Source organism: Staurois parvus, unplaced genomic scaffold, assembly GCF_062004578.1.
Source record: "Staurois parvus isolate SC_StPar_1 unplaced genomic scaffold, SC_StPar_1.0 ptg000104l, whole genome shotgun sequence".
In the NCBI taxonomy this organism is placed as follows: domain Eukaryota; kingdom Metazoa; phylum Chordata; class Amphibia; order Anura; family Ranidae; genus Staurois; species Staurois parvus.
Window position 1 is genome coordinate 4,799,912 of NW_028317900.1, and position 19,422 is coordinate 4,819,333.

The 19,422-nt window shown below is 38.7% G+C and overlaps 1 protein-coding gene across 9 annotated transcripts in view; it reads left to right on the top strand.

Annotated features, from left to right (window-relative positions):
- The window catches only part of LOC149467665 (uncharacterized), a 325,880-nt gene that overhangs the window by 36,102 nt on the left and 270,356 nt on the right, over positions 1-19,422 (top strand). For all 9 annotated transcript variants that reach the window (XR_016311875.1, XR_016311878.1, XR_016311873.1 and 6 more), the window contains exon 2: positions 3,255-3,316. Coding sequence is in view for 1 of the 9 variants with exons in the window: in XM_089671286.1 (XP_089527412.1) it covers positions 3,310-3,316 (7 nt within the window). In the remaining 8 variants the exon portion in view is untranslated. The remainder of the gene's footprint in view (positions 1-3,254; positions 3,317-19,422) is intronic.

Genomic DNA, 19,422 nt, shown 5'->3' on the forward strand with positions numbered 1-19,422 from the left:
AATATTTCAGATAAAGAGGTACAACATGCAGGAGACTGTGTGTTTCACCTCAGAACTGTCACTATAAGGTATAACCAAAGGCTAAACTTTTGGTTAATTTTTGGATAGACTGGAGATGGATCTGAACACCTGTCAGCTTTTTATTGCAGTCTGTGTCCCTGACCCTCTGTAGTTGTCATGTTTCCCATAATCATTGACCGTGAAAGAGAGAGATCCAGTATATCTTGCTTAGTCCTCATAAAAGTGGACATTACTTTATCAATGTGGAAACTAGTTTTGTGACCTGGGGGTCCACAAGGAAGTCCCTTCAATTGCTGTGATGTTATCTCACTTGCTGTTTGGCTATGGGACATGAAGTGAAGGTGCATTTCCTACACGGGACACAGGAAAAATACATTACAGGGATTATACCCTTCATTACTCTGTCCAAAAATAACTATAAACTATAGTTTTACTTTAAATATCCTGAGGAACTGCCATAGGAGTGTGATTGATAACTTGCGGATTCATATGAGTTGGAGGTGTTATTCGGACTGAACAGAGACACTTGGGATGGCGGTAATGTGTTTGGGGAAGTGCTTGTTGGTGTTACTGCATAGGATTGTGACGGGGGCGCTGCTGAGTATATACCTACTGAGGATATGTGTTATGTGGTGGTACATCTGATGGATAACCTTGCAAATGGCCCCTGCTGATGACTTGCATAATAAGTTGGCATTGGATCTCCAGCCATTGCAGCTTTAACACACAATCCTGCAAAGCTAAAAACTTTGAGTAAGACCATGGTACATGTTACAAAGAAATGTAGCATCTTGATTGGTTTGATCACTAAATGGATCCATAGTCAGCCCTCCTCATAACCCTCATGTCCTCCATGAAGGACATCATTGCTGCTTCTATGTCGGGCTTGGGTTGCCCTCTAGGACGTTGGATGTTTCTTGAACTCATGCTTATAGAACAATTCTGTAGGGTATGAAAATATTATTTACAAACACTTGCATTTTTTAACATTGTTGAATGGGGCCTTTGTTGTGGAATATTTACCAGAACATGTTGTCTGTGTTGACTGGTTGCTCTTTCCTGCTGTGGGGAGAGTTGGGATGATGTAGTTTGATCTATACTATGCTCAGGTGCTACACGTTCCATTTCTGCATCAGTGTCATCAGAGGACATTTCTCCCCCCTCCTCCTCCTCATCGGAAATGTTGGAGCTGGTACTGCAATAATAGGAGTGGATCATTATGTATAGTTTATTCTATGTAATATTGGGAACATCTAGATATTACAAACAGTTTGTTACGCACGGTCTTAAGTCCATCACATTTCTTAAGAAGTCCAGAAGTCCATCTCAAAGAAAGGGCTTTTCTTTTTTTTTTTTTTTTTGTTGGTTCCTGCACCACTCTGGCTTTCCTCAGTCCCCAGGTTTTTCCTTGAGTTCTTGGTCCCTCTGGAAGCTCCAACGTGTCATGATCTGTTGACCTATATGAACAACGAACAGTGGACACAATGGCCAGAAAAGAAAATCAAACAAAGGTGCTTGAGAACAAAGGAGACATAGGTGAACTACAAGTCACAGCATGCCAAGGGAAATGGGAGGACTACAAGTCCTAAAATTCTAAGAATGACAAATGGGTGGAGTACAAGTTTCAGCATGCCTTCAATTATTTACATGTGGACTACAAGTTGCAGCACTGCCTCTCCCCCCCTTAAGACATCTACCACATTTTTCACGCTGCCTTGCTTTGAGTTCCGACCAGTTAGGTTTACAAATAAAAGAATCTGGAAAGAAATATTTATTGAAGTGACACCTATCACTGTAGTCACGACAGGAATTGTCTCATAATCCTGGCCTGGCATAGACCAGGTTAGTCTCTCATGGGACACATCTTTGGCCATGTCTCCGTCAAACGTGATCTCACAGGCATGTCACTTCCTTCTTGGACCACTAACTTGGTCATAGATTATTGTTTTATTGAAAATTAAGAAATATGCATATTTGAATAAACATGGATTGTCCGCTAACATCTGTTTTTGTTTTTTTTTTTTGTTGTTTTTTTTTTTGTCAGTTCCGTTTTTTTACAGAAGAAAAATGAGGATTTCTTCCGTTCAAATATATATATATATATATATATATATATATATATATATATATATATATGTGTGTGTGTGTGTATATGTGTATATGTGTGTGTATGTGTGTATATATATATATATATACATACATACATGATTTTGTATTTCCGGGTAGGGGGCACGCGCGCGCCCTAATGGCACCGCCAGTCATGGCTGTCAATCACCGGGTCCCAGCTGGTGATTACCTGCCGGCGCTCAATGATCACCAAGGGGGAGGAGGGCTTCTTTGTTTACTAACAGTCGTCCTCTCTGTCTGCTCAGGCACACTGCTCTGGATGGCTGTGCTATGCACAGCCATCTAGAGCAGTGTGCTTACAGTGAAGCACCAACACACCGCCCCCAGTAAAACACTCCCAGCACACAGTTAACCCTTTGATCACCCCTCATGTTAACCCCTTTTTTATATGCTGCACTTGACTGTTCCAGTGATCATCTTTTTTTTTTTTTTTCTCTTCACTATGTTAGGTTGACCTTGCACTTTATTTTCACTATAATATCATTCACTTATTTTAGCGTTGCACTTTCTATATATTTGTAGTTATAAACGGCTTGAAAGTAACAGACTTACAGTTGTCCAGATGTACATTTAACGTACAGTATTTCTGCTTCTCCTTGCCATGCCGTGTTCAATATCTCAATATCATTACATTACACAAGATGGCAAAAAAGAGATCATTAATCCCTATGCGGCTCTGCAGGTCTATTCACAAGGAAAATGTTTAACAGTGTACTGCCATGCTCTGGTGTTTGCTTCACTGTTCCATGTGTTCTCTCTGTACAGCCATGTGAATAAATGAACCAGTTTGAAAGGGCTGTCTGAAGTTAATTTTGCTGACAGCGAGTGGAATGCAGGTCAGGGATACATCTACACAGGATAAACGCTTGTTTGCATTTTCTCATCGTTAATTTCTGTTCTGAAAGGCATTATGGGAATTAATGCTAGTATTTTACTTGTAGAGTAAAAATTTAGCAGAAGAAAAATGCCTTCTTGCTAAAATTATGCAAGTGGGTGACAGATATGGTAAATTCTTGTTTCAAAGAGAGTATTAGGCTTCAATATCATTTTTTATTATTGACTAACAGTCAAGAACGTTTATGCATATTACCATATTTTCTCTGCAGAGGGAAAGCCTTTTCATGACCTACACAACTGCAGACTTCCATCAGCAAGCATTAAATGGAAAGTAAGTACTCAAACCTATGCACCAAGCACAATTTCATGTCTTCCTTTATAAACCCTGTGAGATTAATGACATTGTAACTTGAAAACCCTGTATCACTATATTGCATACATGATCATGGTATACAGTAATTCATACTTGAAAGCCCATGTAATGTTCAAAAAATATTTTGCCATTTTAATGCAATTTTTTTGTAAAATGTGATACTACCACAGAACCTATGCCCATGTCACAGCAAGCCGTGGGACTTTTTTTTTTTTATTTATTCTTATTAGGTATTCAACATGAGTACAAAGAAAGTGTTCAAAGGAAGGAGGCAAGCTCACCCAACATTACAAGATGCATGTAATTACAAGAGTGCAGCAGAGTCAGATATATATATATATATATATATATATATATATATATATATATACACACAGGTGACACTGGTAAAATTAGAATATCGTACAAAAGTTCATTTATTTCAGTAATGCAACTTAAAAGGTGAAACTAATATATGAGAGAGACTCATTACATGCAAAGTAAGATAGTTCAAGCTGTGATTTGTCCTAATTGTGATGATTATGGCTTACAGCTCATGAAAACCCCAAATCCACAATCTCAGAAAATTAGAATATTGTGAAAAGGTGCAATATTCTAGGCTCAAAGTGTCCCACTCTAATCAGCTAATTAAGCCATAACACCTGCAAAGGGTTCCTGAGCCTTTAAATGGTCTCTCAGTCTGGTTCAGTAGGAATCACAATCATGGGAAAGGCTGCTGACCTGACAGTTGTGCAGAAAACCATCATCGACACCCTCCATAAGGAGGGAAAGCCTCAAAAGGTAATTGCAAATGAAGTTGGATGTTCCCAAAGTGCTGTATCACAGCACATTAATAGAAAGTTATGTGGAAGGGAAAAGTGTGGAAGAAAAAGGCGCACAAGCAGCGGGGATGACCGCAGCCTGGAGAGAATTGTCAGGAAAAGGCCATTCAAAAGTGTTGGGGACTTTCACAAAGAATGGACTGAGGCTGGAGTCAGTGCATCAAGAGCCACCACACACAGACGGATCCTGGACATGGGCTTCAAATATCGTATTCCTCTTGTCAAGCCGCTCCTGAAACAACTTCAGAAGTGTCTTACCTGGGCTAAAGAAAAAAAGACCTGGTCTGTTGCTCAGTGGTCCAAAGTCCTCTTTTCTGATGAGAGCAACTTTTTCATCTCATTTGGAAACAAAGGACCCAGAGTATGGAGGAAGAATGGAGAGTCCAGTGTGAAGTTTCCACAGTCTGTGTTGATTTGGAGAGCCATGTCATCTACTGGTGTTGGTCCACTGTGCTTCATTAAGTCCAGGGTCAATGCAGCCGTCTACCAGGAGATTTTGGAGCACTTCATGCTTCCTGCCGCAGACTATGCTGACTTCATTTTCCAGCAGGACTTGGCACATGCCCACACTGCCAAAAGCACCAAAACCTGGTTCAATGACCGTGGGATTACTGTGCTTGATTGGCCAGCAAGCTCACCTGACCTGAACCTCATAGAGAATCTATGGGGCATTGCCAAGAGAAAGATGAGAGACATGAGACCAAACAATGCAGAAGAGCTGAAGGCCGCTATTGAAGCATTCTGGTCTTCCATAATACCTCAGCAGTGCCACAGGCTGATAGCTTGCATGCCATGCCGCATTGAGGCAGTAATTGCTGCAAAAGGGGCCCAAACCAAGTACTGCGTACAAATGCATGCCTATACTTTTCAGAGGTCCGATATTGTTCTATGTACAATCCTTGTTTTATTGATTGCATGTAATATTCTAATTTTCTGAGATTGTGGATTTGGGGTTTTCATGAGCTGTAAGCCATAATCATCACAATTATGACAAATCACGTCTTGAACTATCTTGCTTTGCATGTAATGAGTCTATTTCATATATTAGTTTCACCTTTTAAGTTGCATTAATGAAATAAATGAATTTTTGTACGATATTCTAATTTTTCGAGTTTCGTGTGTGCGTGTGCGTGTGTGTGTGTGTGTGTGTGTGTGTGTGTGTGTTTCTTTTGCTAAAATCATTGCCCTCTGCATTGGGGCTCAAAAAACGTAAGGTCTTAATCACTCAGGCCCCATGTGTTTATTTTATTTAAATGTAGGAGACATTGAGAAATATACCGTAACTATACTAAATGCACCTATATGCTGCTGAACATCCATCTTGGTTTACATTCAGCCATAGAAAAGCATTATGCTTCCAGATGCTTCCACATCTTGAAACCTGTATTTTGACATCTGCAAAAAAAATCCTAGATCTCCAAACCTCTTCTCAGTCTTTCTTTCTCTAGTTCAGGGGTCTCCAAGCTTTCTATGCAAAGAGTCAGTTTACTGTCTTTCAGGTTTTAGGGGGACTGGGCTGTGGCCAGTGCGAGTGGAAAATGCCTCAGCATCAGTGACCCATCGTTGGTATGAATCCGCCTGGCAGTACTAGGGTCGCTGGTTCGATTTCCAACTACAACACCAGTTCCCTGAAGTTTGCATGTTCTCCCTGTGCCTGCGTGGGTTTCCTCCGGGTACTCCAGTTTCCTCCCACACTCCATAGACATGCTGGTAGGTTAATTGGATCCTGTCTAAATTGTCCCTAGTATGTGTATGTATGAATGTGAGTTAGGGACCTTTAGATTGTACGCCGCTTGAGGGTTAGGGACTGATGTGAACATACAATATATATGTAAAGCGCTGCATAAATTGACGGCGCTATATAAGTACCTGAAATAAATAATAGGAGAAATAATGCCCCGTTGATGTCAGTGGGGGAATGGTGCTCCCTCATTTGTTTCAGTTGGTGGAATAGTGCCCCAAGAACAAGATAAAGGCAAGCAAATGGCCACATCCAGCACCTGAGCTGTAGTTTTGAAATCACTGCTCTAGTGTTGCAGAACACAAATTAATTTAATAAATTAATTGAATAGCATTTTTTTTTATATTGTTTTAAATCAAACTATATACACTCATCGGCCTCTTCATTAGGTACACCTTGCTAGTGCCAAGAAAATATCCCCACACCATTACACCACCACCACCAGCCTGAACCATTGATACAAGGCACGATGGATCCATGCTTTCATTGTTTATGCCAAATTCTGACCCTACTCTCTGTTGCAGCAACCAGTCTGCTCATTCTCCTCTGATCTCTGACCTCAACAAGGCATTTCATCCACACAACTGCCGCTCACTGGATTCTTTCTCTTTTTCGGACCACTCTCTGTAAACCCTAGAGATGGCTGTGTATAAAAATCCCTGTAGATCAGCAGTTTTGAAATACTCAGACCAGCCCAAACAAAATCACGGGACGCACAATGCCCAAAAACTAACCTGTTACACAGACACACCGTGATCATGGCAAAAATGCCCTTCTTTTTCAGGTGCCATTGAAATGAATGGCACCTGAACACACAATCACGTGTTTTTACAGCACGTTTTCAAATCACAGGCAGAATCTTGGTGTTTCTGGCCACGATTTGAAATGCCCTGGTTTGAATGGGGCCTTAAAAATCACTTAAATCTTCTTTCTTTCCCATTCGGTTTGAATTTCAGTAAGTCGTATTCACTACTTCTACATGCCTAAATGCATTGAGTTGCTGCCATGTGATTGGTTCATTAGCCATTTATGTTACCAAGCAATTGAACAAGTGTATACCGATACCATTTTTTGATCGGTGAGTACAAATACCAATACTTTCAGTACAAATACTGATACTTTCAGTCAAGTACTCGCTGATACCGAGTACCAATACATTGCAGTGAGATTTGTGTATATATACAAAATGTATTGACGCAAATTGCACCGCAAAGTATAGCATGCAATTTGAACAGGAATGCTATTCCTGTCCAAATCGCATGCGTTTTCCCCACTGCTCCTGTGTGAACCCAGGCTTGTCATAGCCTGAGTTCACACAGGAGCAGTAGGGGAAACCTCCCTTCACTGATCCCAAGCTGAGCGGAGAGAGGGAGAGGAGGGCGTGTGGGAATGTATACCTTGTTGTTGGCCATTGGAGGATGGAGGCAGATTCTCAGCTGTAGGAAAAGAAGCTATGGCAATGTTCCAGATTTTTAGCTGTAGGAGAGAAGAGAAAGCCACAGGGATTTGAAATCCCAGCAGATTTTTTTCCTCTCCTTGCAGGGATGACAGTATAGGCTAAACGACTTTTGTTTGGTCAGCACCGTCATGGTGCTGACCAATCAGAAGTCATCTAGCCCATACTGTTATCCCTGCAAGAAGAGGAGAGAGAGCTGCTGGGATTTCAAATCCCCACTGCTTTCTCTCCTCTCAGTACAGATATGACAGTACGGACTATGTGGCTTCTGATTGGCCAGCACCATGACAGTGCTGACCAATCAAAATCGTTTAGCCTGTGCTGTCATCCCTGCAAGGAGAGGAGAGAAAGCAGCGGGGATCTGAAATCCCTGCGGATCTATTTCTGATAGATGCCCTTTAAGCATGGCAAACTCTATGGGGCACAATTAAATAAGATCCCTAAGGCTTTAATAGGGATAAGGGTTAATCCCTTCAAAGGCCAGGAATAAATGCAGACCCCAACAGAATTTTAAGAGGTCTGAATATCCCAGAGTTGGAGTCCAGCTGGATTCCTCAGGGAAAGATGATTTATTAGAACCCAGGAAATGGATAAGGCCAAACCCAAGGTACTGTAAGCCCAGTGAATGGGGAAGTCAAATCCTTTCTCATGTAGGTGATGTCATTCAACACCCAGACCTTTTGATTCTTCACTTCACAATTGTCTTTGGAGTAAACATATAGTATAACACACATCCCCTTACAGATTTTTCCTAAATAAGAAGGTAACATCTCAGGTTAAAGGATATGATGTGAGTATAGAGCAAGATATTAAAGTGGAACTTATGCTTCCTATTCTTTACAGCCAAGGAATCTGCCATTTTAGCCTCTGTTTGAACTGCAGTTGCCAAAGTGCTGCACATATATGACCAGCCAATTTGATAGCGTGGCAGTTCAGTTGAGAGCTGACATAAGCACACTAGTAACAGATACTGTATAATTCAAGCCATGGCCTAAATATAACTGTTTTGGGAAACCTTTTAAATTGGTGGATTTGAAATCCTCGCCAAGGAGTTTTCCATTGGGTTTGCTCCTAGTTCTTTTTCCTGTTCCCTGCATCTGGTAGATTGGTACCTAAAATTTTAATTTGCCTAAATCACTGTCACCATTTTAGACAGCATGTTGATCTCAGTCTGTTTTTTTTTGCTTTATATTTTCACTATATTCTCATGGTTCTGATAAAAAAAATTAAGAAGTAATAGCAGTGACCAAATCTTGACCAGGAAAGGTTTTCTATTCCCCTCATGTGGGAGTATCAAAGGACAATCTATATCCCTTGTATGAGAGAAGAGATCTTCCCAAGAAAGCAAGGCATTTTCTTCCAGGCCTCAAAGTCACAAGCTTACTGCACTGATAAGATGAATCTTTGGTCTAACGTTTTTCAAAAGAGAGAATCTTTCTGAAACTAAATTCTATGGAAGTATATGGAAATATTTTTCTTCACAACAAGATATTGCTTACATTTCAATGTTCAGTTTCTCCATTGCTATAGGACTTCATGAAGGAGTCGGGGAGTAGTCGGGGGCCTTAGAGCTCAACTTTGCAGGATAACACATTTCAGTAATAATGGTTCTTAGTAATCAAATTTATTCATTAAACATTTATTTGAAGCTCCGAAGAATATTAAATTTACCAGAAGAGGTCTGTATGACAATACCTGAGCCTTATCTTTGGAAATTCTCCTTAAACATTTTTAAAATAGAACTATATCCTGCCATTTAAAAAAAAAATTAAAATGTGTTGCAGCACTTAATTATACAGTAAGTGTGCCTGCAGCCTGCAAGGAAGGTCCACCTAATGCAGTTCCTCTGATTGTGTGGCAACGATGCTAAACTGTTTCTGAATTGAGAACAGAGTCACCACTCTCATGTAATTACATGATAACTCTCATCTCATTACAAGAGTGTAATGCAGAAATGTTGAAATTGCTGAGGCTATTAGTTTTTATTACTGTTAGGCTTCTTTCACACAGGCGTTACTTTTTTTATCTTCAGTTCAGTCACGGTTTTTCCGAAAAAAAACGGATCAGTTCACACCAGCTTTTTATCAGTTCACTTTAGTTTACATCAGCTTTCATCAGTTCACATCCGTTTTTCTGTCTCTTTACATCTGTTTAAAAATAGGGTTTTCTTCCGTTCAAAAAAGGGATGTTAATGGATGCGGACATTAATGGATGTAAACAGATGATCATCCGTTTACATCCGCAAGTCCATAGAAATACATGGATGTCTGTTTTTCATCCGTAAACAGACAGATGAAAAACGGACATATGGAATGTCCATGTGAAAGGGGCCTTACAGCATTGTTGCTACTGTATTTATGAGGGTTAGGACTGGGCAGCTGTTTTTGCCATAAATAAATCTGCCTGTACTGTTATCATTTGTAACTAGATTTGTACACTGTCTCAACAAAGGGTTAAAGGTGTAGAGGCTGGACTTCTTGCATTGTATGTTAATTAGGGGAAGGCCTTGGACAGGCGCACTCAAAAATTGTTCAAAAACCTTTCAGCCATCCATGATATGTTCTGAGAAACATCTAAAAGCTACACACTGTAATGTATTCCCAGTCACACAGCATGTCTAATTTTTTTTTTTTTTTTAGTTTTTAAGAAATATTTTAAAAAATGTAGGCATGCTGTGTGAATGGAAACACATTACAAACATATGGTTGGGTTTTATCAAATTTGGCAGCAAAAGTAGAAATACAGTTTTTACATTTATTTTTTTGTAAGTCGGCACCAGGGATAGTACTTCCATTGAATGAAAAGTGTCCCTTTTATACTGGTGGTTGCCCTCTCCTTCCCTCAGATACCCTACAGCTGTGATCTTTTGGTGCTGAAGGAAAGGAGTGTATTTACCACAAGGCTGTTGCCTAGGACTGCATTTTTCAGGGGGGGGGGCAGCATTGTCCCTTGGAAGAAGGGATGGCAGAATAGACACACGGCATGAGGACCTGGTGGGTTCCAAGAGAGCCTGCGGGTTTCATGATGGTGTATGCACAGCCCGACTCTTGTTCCCAGGGATGTGCGGAGCTGTGAAGGTGAGTGTCTGTCTGTCTTTCTCTATCTTGCCATGGCAGATGGTGGCTGGTGTATGGGGGGCAGTGGTAGTGGAAGGGTGGTGTTGGTCAATGTCAGGCTCTCTCTGCAGGGGGGGGCAATTTTTCTGTTGCCTAGGGCAGCACAAAACCTAAATACACCACTGGCTGTAGGGGTTAATACAAGCCACCACTGTTACTACTGGGGGAACTCCCATTTATTGACAAAAGGATTTTTTAAAAAGTATACATATGTCTACAATGAGTGGTCGATTATATTTTTATAGTAAAAAAAATATTATGGTGAAGAATAGAGATGAGCGAATTATTCAAAAATTCGATTCGGCCGATTCGCCGAATTTGCGGGAGAAATTCGATTCGATGCAAATTTATTCGCCGCAAATTTAACTTATTTAAAGGGTTTCTAGGCTTCAGAGAGCCTTTATATTAGTGCAGAACACTGTACCTTTAATTTAAATGCCCTTGGAGTCTGCTGGGGAAGAGAAATAATACTGTCAGTCAGTATGACATGCAGATGAGTGCCGTCGATCTTAGAATCACCGCACACTTCACTCATTTGGGCAGTCACAGGGCACGACGAAGAAGAAGAGTGAAAAGAAGAAGAAGAATGAAAAGAAGAAGAAGAATGAAAAGAAGAAGAAGAATGAAAAGAAGAATGAGAAGAAGAATTAAAAAAAGAAGAAGAATGAAAAGAAGAAGAAGAAGAATGAAAAGAAGAATGAAAAGAAGAATGAAAAGAAGAAGAATGAAAAGAAGAAGAATGAAAAGAAGAATGAAAAGAAGAATGAAAAGAAGAATGAAAAGAAGAAGAATGAAAAGAAGAAGAAGAAGAATGAAAAGAAGAAGAAGAATGAAAAGAAGAAGAAGAAGAAGAATGAAAAGAAGAAGAAGAAGAATGAAAAGAAGAAGAAGAAGAAGAATGAAAAGAAGAAGAAGAAGAATGAAAAGAAGAATGAAAAGAAGAAGAATGAAAAGAAGAAGAAGAAGAAGAAGAATGAAAAGAAGAAGAATGAGAAGAAGAATGAAAAGAAGAAGAAGAATGAAAAGAAGAAGAATGAAAAGAAGAAGAAGACGAAGAATGAAAAGAAGACGAAGAATGAAAAGAAGACGAAGAATGAAAAGAAGAAGAAGAATGAAAAGAAGAATGAAAAGAAGAAGAAGAAGAAGAAGAAGAAGAAGAATGAAAAGAAGAAGAAGAATGAAAAGAAGAAGAAGAAGAAGAAGAATGAAAAGAAGAAGAAGAATGAAAAGAAGAAGAAGAAGAAGAAGAATGAAAAGAAGAAGAAGAATGAAAAGAAGAAGAAGAAGAAGAAGAATGAAAAGAAGAAGAAGAATGAAAAGAAGAAGAAGAATGAAAAGAAGAATGAAAAGAAGAAGAAGAATGAAAAGAAGAAGAATGAAAAGAAGAATGAAAAGAAGAAGAAGAAGAAGAATGAAAAGAAGAAGAAGAAGAAGAATGAAAAGAAGAAGAATGAAAAGAAGAAGAAGAATGAAAAGAAGAAGAAGAATGAAAAGAAGAAGAAGAATGAAAAGAAGAAGAGAAGAATGAAAAGAAGAAGAGAAGAATGAAAAGAAGAAGAAGAATGAAAAGAAGAATGAAAAGAAGAAGAAGAAGAATGAAAAGAAGAAGAAGAATGAAAAGAAGAATGAAAAGAAGAAGAAGAATGAAAAGAAGAAGAAGAAGAATGAAAAGAAGAATGAGAAGAAGAAGAAGAAGAATGAGAAGAAGAAGAAGAAGAAGAATGAAAAGAAGAAGAATGAAAAGAAGAAGAAGAAGAATGAAAAGAAGAAGAATGAAAAGAAGAATGAAAAGAAGAAGAAGAAGAAGAAGAATGAGAAGAAGAAGAAGAAGAAGAAGAAGAAGAATGAGAAGAAGAAGAAGAAGAAGAAGAATGAAAAGAAGAAGAAGAAGAAGAAGAATGAAAAGAAGAAGAAGAAGAAGAAGAATGAAAAGAAGAAGAAGAAGAAGAAGAATGAAAAGAAGAAGAAGAAGAAGAAGAATGAGAAGAAGAAGAAGAAGAAGAATGAGAAGAAGAAGAAGAATGAAAAGAAGAAGAAGAAGAAGAAGAAGAAGAATGAGAAGAAGAAGAAGAAGAAGAATGAGAAGAAGAAGAAGAAGAATGAGAAGAAGAAGAAGAAGAAGAATGAGAAGAAGAAGAAGAAGAAGAATGAAAAGAAGAAGAAGAAGAATGAAAAGAAGAAGAAGAAGAAGAAGAATGAAAAGAAGAAGAAGAAGAATGAAAAGAAGAAGAAGAAGAAGAATGAAAAGAAGAAGAAGAATGAAAAGAAGAAGAAGAATGAATGAAGAAGAAGAAGAAGAAGAAGAAGAAGAAGAAGAAGAATGAGAAGAAGAAGAAGAATGAAAAGAAGAAGAAGAAGAAGAAGAATGAAAAGAAGAAGAAGAAGAAGAATGAAAAGAAGAAGAAGAAGAAGAATGAAAAGAAGAAGAAGAAGAAGAAGAAGAAGAAGAAGAAGAAGAAGAAGAAGAAGAAGAATGAAAAGAAGAAGAAAAGAATGAAAAGAAGAAGAAGAATGAAAAGAAGAATGAAAAGAAGAAGAAGAATGAAAAGAAGAATGAAAAGAAGAAGAAGAAGAATGAAAAGAAGAAGAAGAATGAAAAGAAGAATGAAAAGAAGAAGAAGAAGAATGAAAAGAAGAAGAATGAAAAGAAGAATGAAAAGAAGAAGAAGAAGAATGAGAAGAAGAAGAATGAAAAGAAGAATGAAAAGAAGAAGAAGAAGAATGAGAAGAAGAAGAAGAAGAAGAAGAATGAAAAGAAGAAGAAGAATGAAAAGAAGAAGAAGAAGAAGAAGAAGAAGAAGAAGAAGAAGAAGAAGAAGAAGAAGAAGAAGAAGAAGAAGAATGAAAAGAAGAAGAAAAGAATGAAAAGAAGAAGAAGAATGAAAAGAAGAATGAAAAGAAGAAGAAGAATGAAAAGAAGAATGAAAAGAAGAAGAAGAAGAATGAAAAGAAGAAGAAGAATGAAAAGAAGAATGAAAAGAAGAAGAAGAAGAATGAAAAGAAGAAGAATGAAAAGAAGAATGAAAAGAAGAAGAAGAAGAATGAGAAGAAGAAGAAGAAGAAGAAGAATGAAAAGAAGAAGAAGAATGAAAAGAAGAAGAAGAAGAAGAATGAAAAGAAGAAGAAGAATGAAAAGAAGAAGAAGAAGAATGAAAAGAAGAAGAAGAAGAAGAAGAAGAAGAATGAAAAGAAGAAGAAGAATGAAAAGAAGAAGAAGAAGAAGAAGAATGAAAAGAAGAAGTAGAATGAAAAGAAGAAGAAGAAGAAGAATGAAAAGAAGAAGAAGAATGAAAAGAAGAAGAAGAAGAAGAAGAATGAAAAGAAGAAGAAGAATGAAAAGAAGAAGAAGAAGAAGAAGAAGAAGAATGAAAAGAAGAAGAAGAATGAAAAGAAGAAGAAGAAGAAGAAGAATGAAAAGAAGAAGAAGAATGAAAAGAAGAAGAAGAATGAAAAGAAGAAGAAGAATGAAAAGAAGAAGAAGAATGAAAAGAAGAAGAGAAGAATGAAAAGAAGAAGAAGAATGAAAAGAAGAATGAAAAGAAGAAGAAGAAGAATGAAAAGAAGAAGAAGAATGAAAAGAAGAATGAAAAGAAGAAGAAGAAGAATGAAAAGAAGAAGAAGAATGAAAAGAAGAAGAAGAAGAAGAAGAATGAGAAGAAGAAGAAGAAGAAGAAGAATGAGAAGAAGAAGAAGAAGAAGAAGAATGAAAAGAAGAAGAAGAAGAAGAATGAAAAGAAGAAGAAGAAGAAGAAGAAGAAGAATGAGAAGAAGAAGAAGAAGAAGAATGAAAAGAAGAAGAAGAAGAAGAAGAATGAAAAGAAGAAGAAGAAGAAGAAGAAGAATGAAAAGAAGAAGAAGAAGAAGAAGAAGAATGAAAAGAAGAAGAAGAAGAAGAAGAAGAATGAAAAGAAGAAGAAGAAGAAGAAGAAGAAGAATGAAAAGAAGAAGAAGAAGAAGAAGAAGAATGAAAAGAAGAAGAAGAAGAAGAAGAAGAAGAATGAAAAGAAGAAGAAGAAGAATGAAAAGAAGAAGAAGAATGAAAAGAAGAAGAAGAAGAAGAAGAATGAAAAGAAGAAGAAGAAGAATGAAAAGAAGAAGAAGAATGAAAAGAAGAAGAAGAATGAAAAGAAGAAGAAGAATGAGAAGAAGAAGAAGAAGAATGAGAAGAAGAAGAAGAAGAATGAGAAGAAGAAGAAGAAGAAGGAGAAGAAGAAGAAGAAGAATGAAAAGAAGAAGAAGAGGAAGAATGAAAAGAAGAAGAAGAATGAAAAGAAGAATGAAAAGAAGTATTCCAGTACAGCAAAAAGTGTATCTGCAGAGAGCTCCGCTATTTCTGACAGTTCTCTGACAGTTCCTTCACATTTACAGCGGTTGAAACATTGTATCTATTTATTTCCGAATAAAAACATCTGTATCCTAAATGGAAACAAATAGATACAATGTTTCAACCGCTGTAAATGAACTGTCAGAACTGTCAGAAATAGCGGAGCTCTCTGCAGGGAAAAATTTGATTCGTGCACCCGAAGTTTGCTAAAATTCGGATTCGATGCGAATCGAATTTTTCCTGAAATTCGAAACTAATTCCACTTCGCCAGGTTCGATTCGCTCATCTCTAGTGAAGAATGTAGATGTAGGTATCCAGCAAAGCATAGCAGATGTATCATTTTAAGATAGATGTGAAATATTATGCAGTTGTAGCAAAGAATGGCCCTACAATTGTGCTGGATAGCTACACAACACTTTGTTGCAGTAGATCACCTTATCTGTAACTGATATATTTTTTAAGAAGTCCTAACAGGTGTTTCCAGTTTTTCTTAATGGGGAACAAATATAATGATGTATTGCTTAAAACTCCTTTTGCAAGATAGAGTGAATCCTAAAAGATAACCTGTTAGAGGTAGTGAAGCTGAAAAACACCCGACCTGTTTCTCGTGTAATTTCTAGGTTGTATATATGATACTACTGGCTTTAGATCATAAGTTTTTTAATATAAAAGGCACATGTAGGCAGGTGCAGTTCAGCCTCCCCTCTGTTGGTTGAAAGAAGCTTTTGTTTCTTGGAGACCTCCATAGGTGTCACATTGAACAATGCTGCCCTGAATGACCTCCATGGCCATTTTTAGTGACTGCAATACTAATAAATGGCACTGCCTCACTGCAGTTGGGGCTCAGGGGATAATGTAGGAACAGCATCCACTCTGGCTAGGGACAGTGCATTAAGAGCTAGGTTGAGGTTCCGATCAAAGAGGGATAGTGCAGGGACAATACGCCTGGCTCTGCCATCTGGAAACCCTGCAAAGTTGGCACGAAGACCTTCCTACCTGGTTACTAAGGTGCCTGCGCTGCCCATCAGCCTGTAAGCAGGTTGCAACTTGGTTTTATTGAGTTAGCTGCTAGCCCAGGTTGGGGGAGAAAAGGTTGTCATTTATTCTCTGTTCCCAGGTGTTTGGGTCTCAGCCAGCACACCTGTGATATAAAAAATGGGAAGGCTGAGGTCCAAGGCTGCCAATTTTTTTTTTCCTCCCCATGCTTGGCTCAACCTGTGGAAGGGGGCTGCTGCACCTTGCAATCCGCTGAAGACATTGGGGGTTCTGGAGGATCACCAGCAATGAATTTTACCTAAATGGACTACCTCCTCCCAGAGATCTGCCTGGGCAGCCACACATATGCAGATAGTGTTGAGGTAAAGAATTGTTCATATTGGACTGCAATGCCGAAGTTCGGTCAGTAAAGTTACATTTACCTGTTGTGAGCCCAGTCTGAGGTTATTGAAAGGATTGTATGTTGGTTCTGTCATATCCAAAAGAACCAGGGTCTGTAAAGCACAAACTGTGTATGAAGTCACACTACATGAGGTTACACTACATGAAGAATATGTTCAACTCCGCAAATCAAGGAAGAGTAATACCACTGCTAAGAGTAACCAAGCACACGTTGAAGACACGAAGCAACCAGTCATTTGCGTGGTACCTGGTAAGGTGGCAGGTCTTCCAGTAGCAAGGGGGTTGCTGTTTGTCTCCCTCCCAAGCAGTCTGTCTCCCATGGCAACCAGTAGCAGACCAGCATTACAAAGGCCCATTACCTGGCCACAAGGTACAGAACAAAGGAGTTACCAGTAAGCACACATGAGGTTTGAACTATGTGGTCAGCGGGATCCCATTCTGTTACTGGGAGTGAGGTAACAGAGGTAATTTTGACTGGTGGGAGGCTCAGCGCACCCCTCCAAATGCAACAACTATGGAAGGCATGGTGTGTAGTGCCATGGGACACCACCTTTCAGGGCAACTCTGTAATTTTTACTGCACAAAGTGAAAGCTCATCTTTGAGTCAGGGAACTGCCTAAATTTTAGATTTTTTTTTTTTTTTTTTGTCCCAGGGATTGGTGAGCATGCTTGCAAGAAATGGTACCCCATGTGTTAGGCCCTGCCCACAATCTACCACCTTCATCAGATGCTGTTCCAGTAGTGTAGTCTACCAAAAGGCCCTTATAGTACAAAGACTGTGTTAAAGTACTGCCAACGTTCTATTCTTTTTTTACAGTTTGACTGAAACACCACTTTAACATGGTAATTGTTACTTCTACTTTACCAAATAATTATCTCACCTTCCCTGGTCTTGGTGTACATTTACTCCATCTTGGGTATCAATCAACTGCCCCGCTTACACACATGCTGCATTGATGGAAAGTTATTATTTTAGTTGACAACTTTGTGTTGCTCCATTAACGTTTGACAGAATAGTATTTTCAGACAGACCCTGCAGCCATGTTAGTACCAACAGATTTTTGTTCTCACAAAGACAGATCTAAGTATTTGCATGGTGTAAAATATTGTAGCCCTTTTTAAAAGTATATACCTTTTTTAGAATCCCAATATATTTTAGGACAAGTAATTTATAACTCCCCTGTGCTGCAATAAAAATCTGAATGGCTGATTTGCACAGGCTTATTACTTATTCCTGAACAGTAGCAGAGCCTAAAAGATCAATTTATCTGAAGTTGTTTTTTTTTTTCTTTCCCTACTGCTATAAATAGTATATGCTGGGGAGGCATTCCTTGCAGGATGTTTGGCTATATCTAGGTACAGATTGTCAGCTTAAACTTTGCGGGAAAGGAAGATAGGATTCCTGCCCTTAGGTGGCAGTCTGAGGTGACGGTGTAAGGTGAGAACAAATTGCATGTCCCAAGCATCAAATGGGTTAAAAACATCCACTGGCTGGAACCCTTTAAGAGCAATTTGTGCTGTAACCCATAGAAATCATTCTAAAATAAGCCCTCTGTAAACAGCTAAAAGGAGGTTTCTGGCTTGTTGCTATGTTATCATATACCATTGTTCTTTAAGCTATAGTGTGTGTATACAGTGTATATATAGTGTGTGTGTATATATATATATATATATATATATATATACATGAGAAAATTTATGGTTAGAACATACATATCATTTTATTTAAAAGTCAAACAAGATATGTTTGTATGCTTTTTGAATTTTTGATACATATTTAGCCTGGAAGGCAGGGCTCTGGTTGCAGACATGCATTGCATTAGTTGCAGGTGCGGTCTGCATTCTTTTGAACATACAGCCCCGATTCCCAAAAAAGTTGAAAAGCTGTGCAAATTCTACATGAAAATACAATATGAAAGTCCATATTTTATTCACAATAGAAAATAGAAAGCATATCAAATGTACCATTAAAAAAAAAAAGATGATTTTGAAATTGATTGCAGCAACACTTCTCAAAGTTGCGATAGGGCAAAAAAATATGGCAAAGTAAGTAGTACTAACAAAGAGCTGGAATAACATTTTGCAGTAAATTAGGTTAATTGGCAACAGGTCAGTAACATGTTTGGGTATAAAAAGGGCATCTTAGACAGAATGCTGGAGTTTTGGGAGATGAATGTTGAGCCTTTCTTGTCTGAGCATTTATTGTGCCTTTCCAGATGTGCATACTATATGCACTAAAGCAACTTCATACCATCAGAGATAAAGGCTTGTGAACTGACCTCTGATAAATCGTAATGTCCTTCTCCTCTTTAGTCCAGAGAACACAGCACTCATGTTTGCCAAAATGTCAGATTTAAATTTGTCTGACCACAGAACAGTTTTCCACTTTGCAACAGATCATTTTAAATACACTATATTGCCAAAAGCATTGGGACACCTGCCTTTACACGCACATGAACATTATTGTCATCCCAGTCTTAGTCCGTACGGTTCAATATTGAGCTGGTCCACCTATTGCAGCTATAACAGCTTCAACTCTTCTAAGAAGGCTGTCCACAAGGTTTAGGAGTGTGTCTATAGGCCGTTCTTCCAGAAGCGCATTTGTGATGTCGGATGAGAAGGCCTGGCTCACAGTCTCTGCTCTAATTCATCCCAAAGGTGTTCTATTGGGTTGAGGTCAGGACTCTGTGCAGGCCAGTCAAGTTCCTCCACCACAAACTCGCTCATCTATGTCTTTATGGACCTTGCTTTGTGCATTGGTGCGCAGTCATATTGAAACAGGAAGGGGCCATCCCCAAACTGTTCCCATAAAGTTGGGAGCATGAAATTATCCAAAATGTCTTGGTATGCTGACGCCTTAAGAGTTCCCTTCACTGGAACTAGGGGGCCAAGCCCAACCCCTGAAAAACAGCCGCACACCAAAATCCCTCCTCCACCAAACTTTACACTTGACACAACGCAGTCAGGCAAGTGCCGTTCTCTTGGCAACTGCCAAACCCAGACACGAGAACACATCTCCACTGCTCTAGTGTCCAGTGACCGCATGCTTTACACCACTGCATCCAATGCTTTGCTTTGCACTTGGGGATGTAAGGCTTGGATGCAGCTCTCTACGCACTTTTGTGCTAATTTGAAGGCCACATGAAGTTTGGAGGTCTTTAGCTATTAACTCTGCAGTTGGCGACTTCTGCGCACTGTGCGCTTCCCC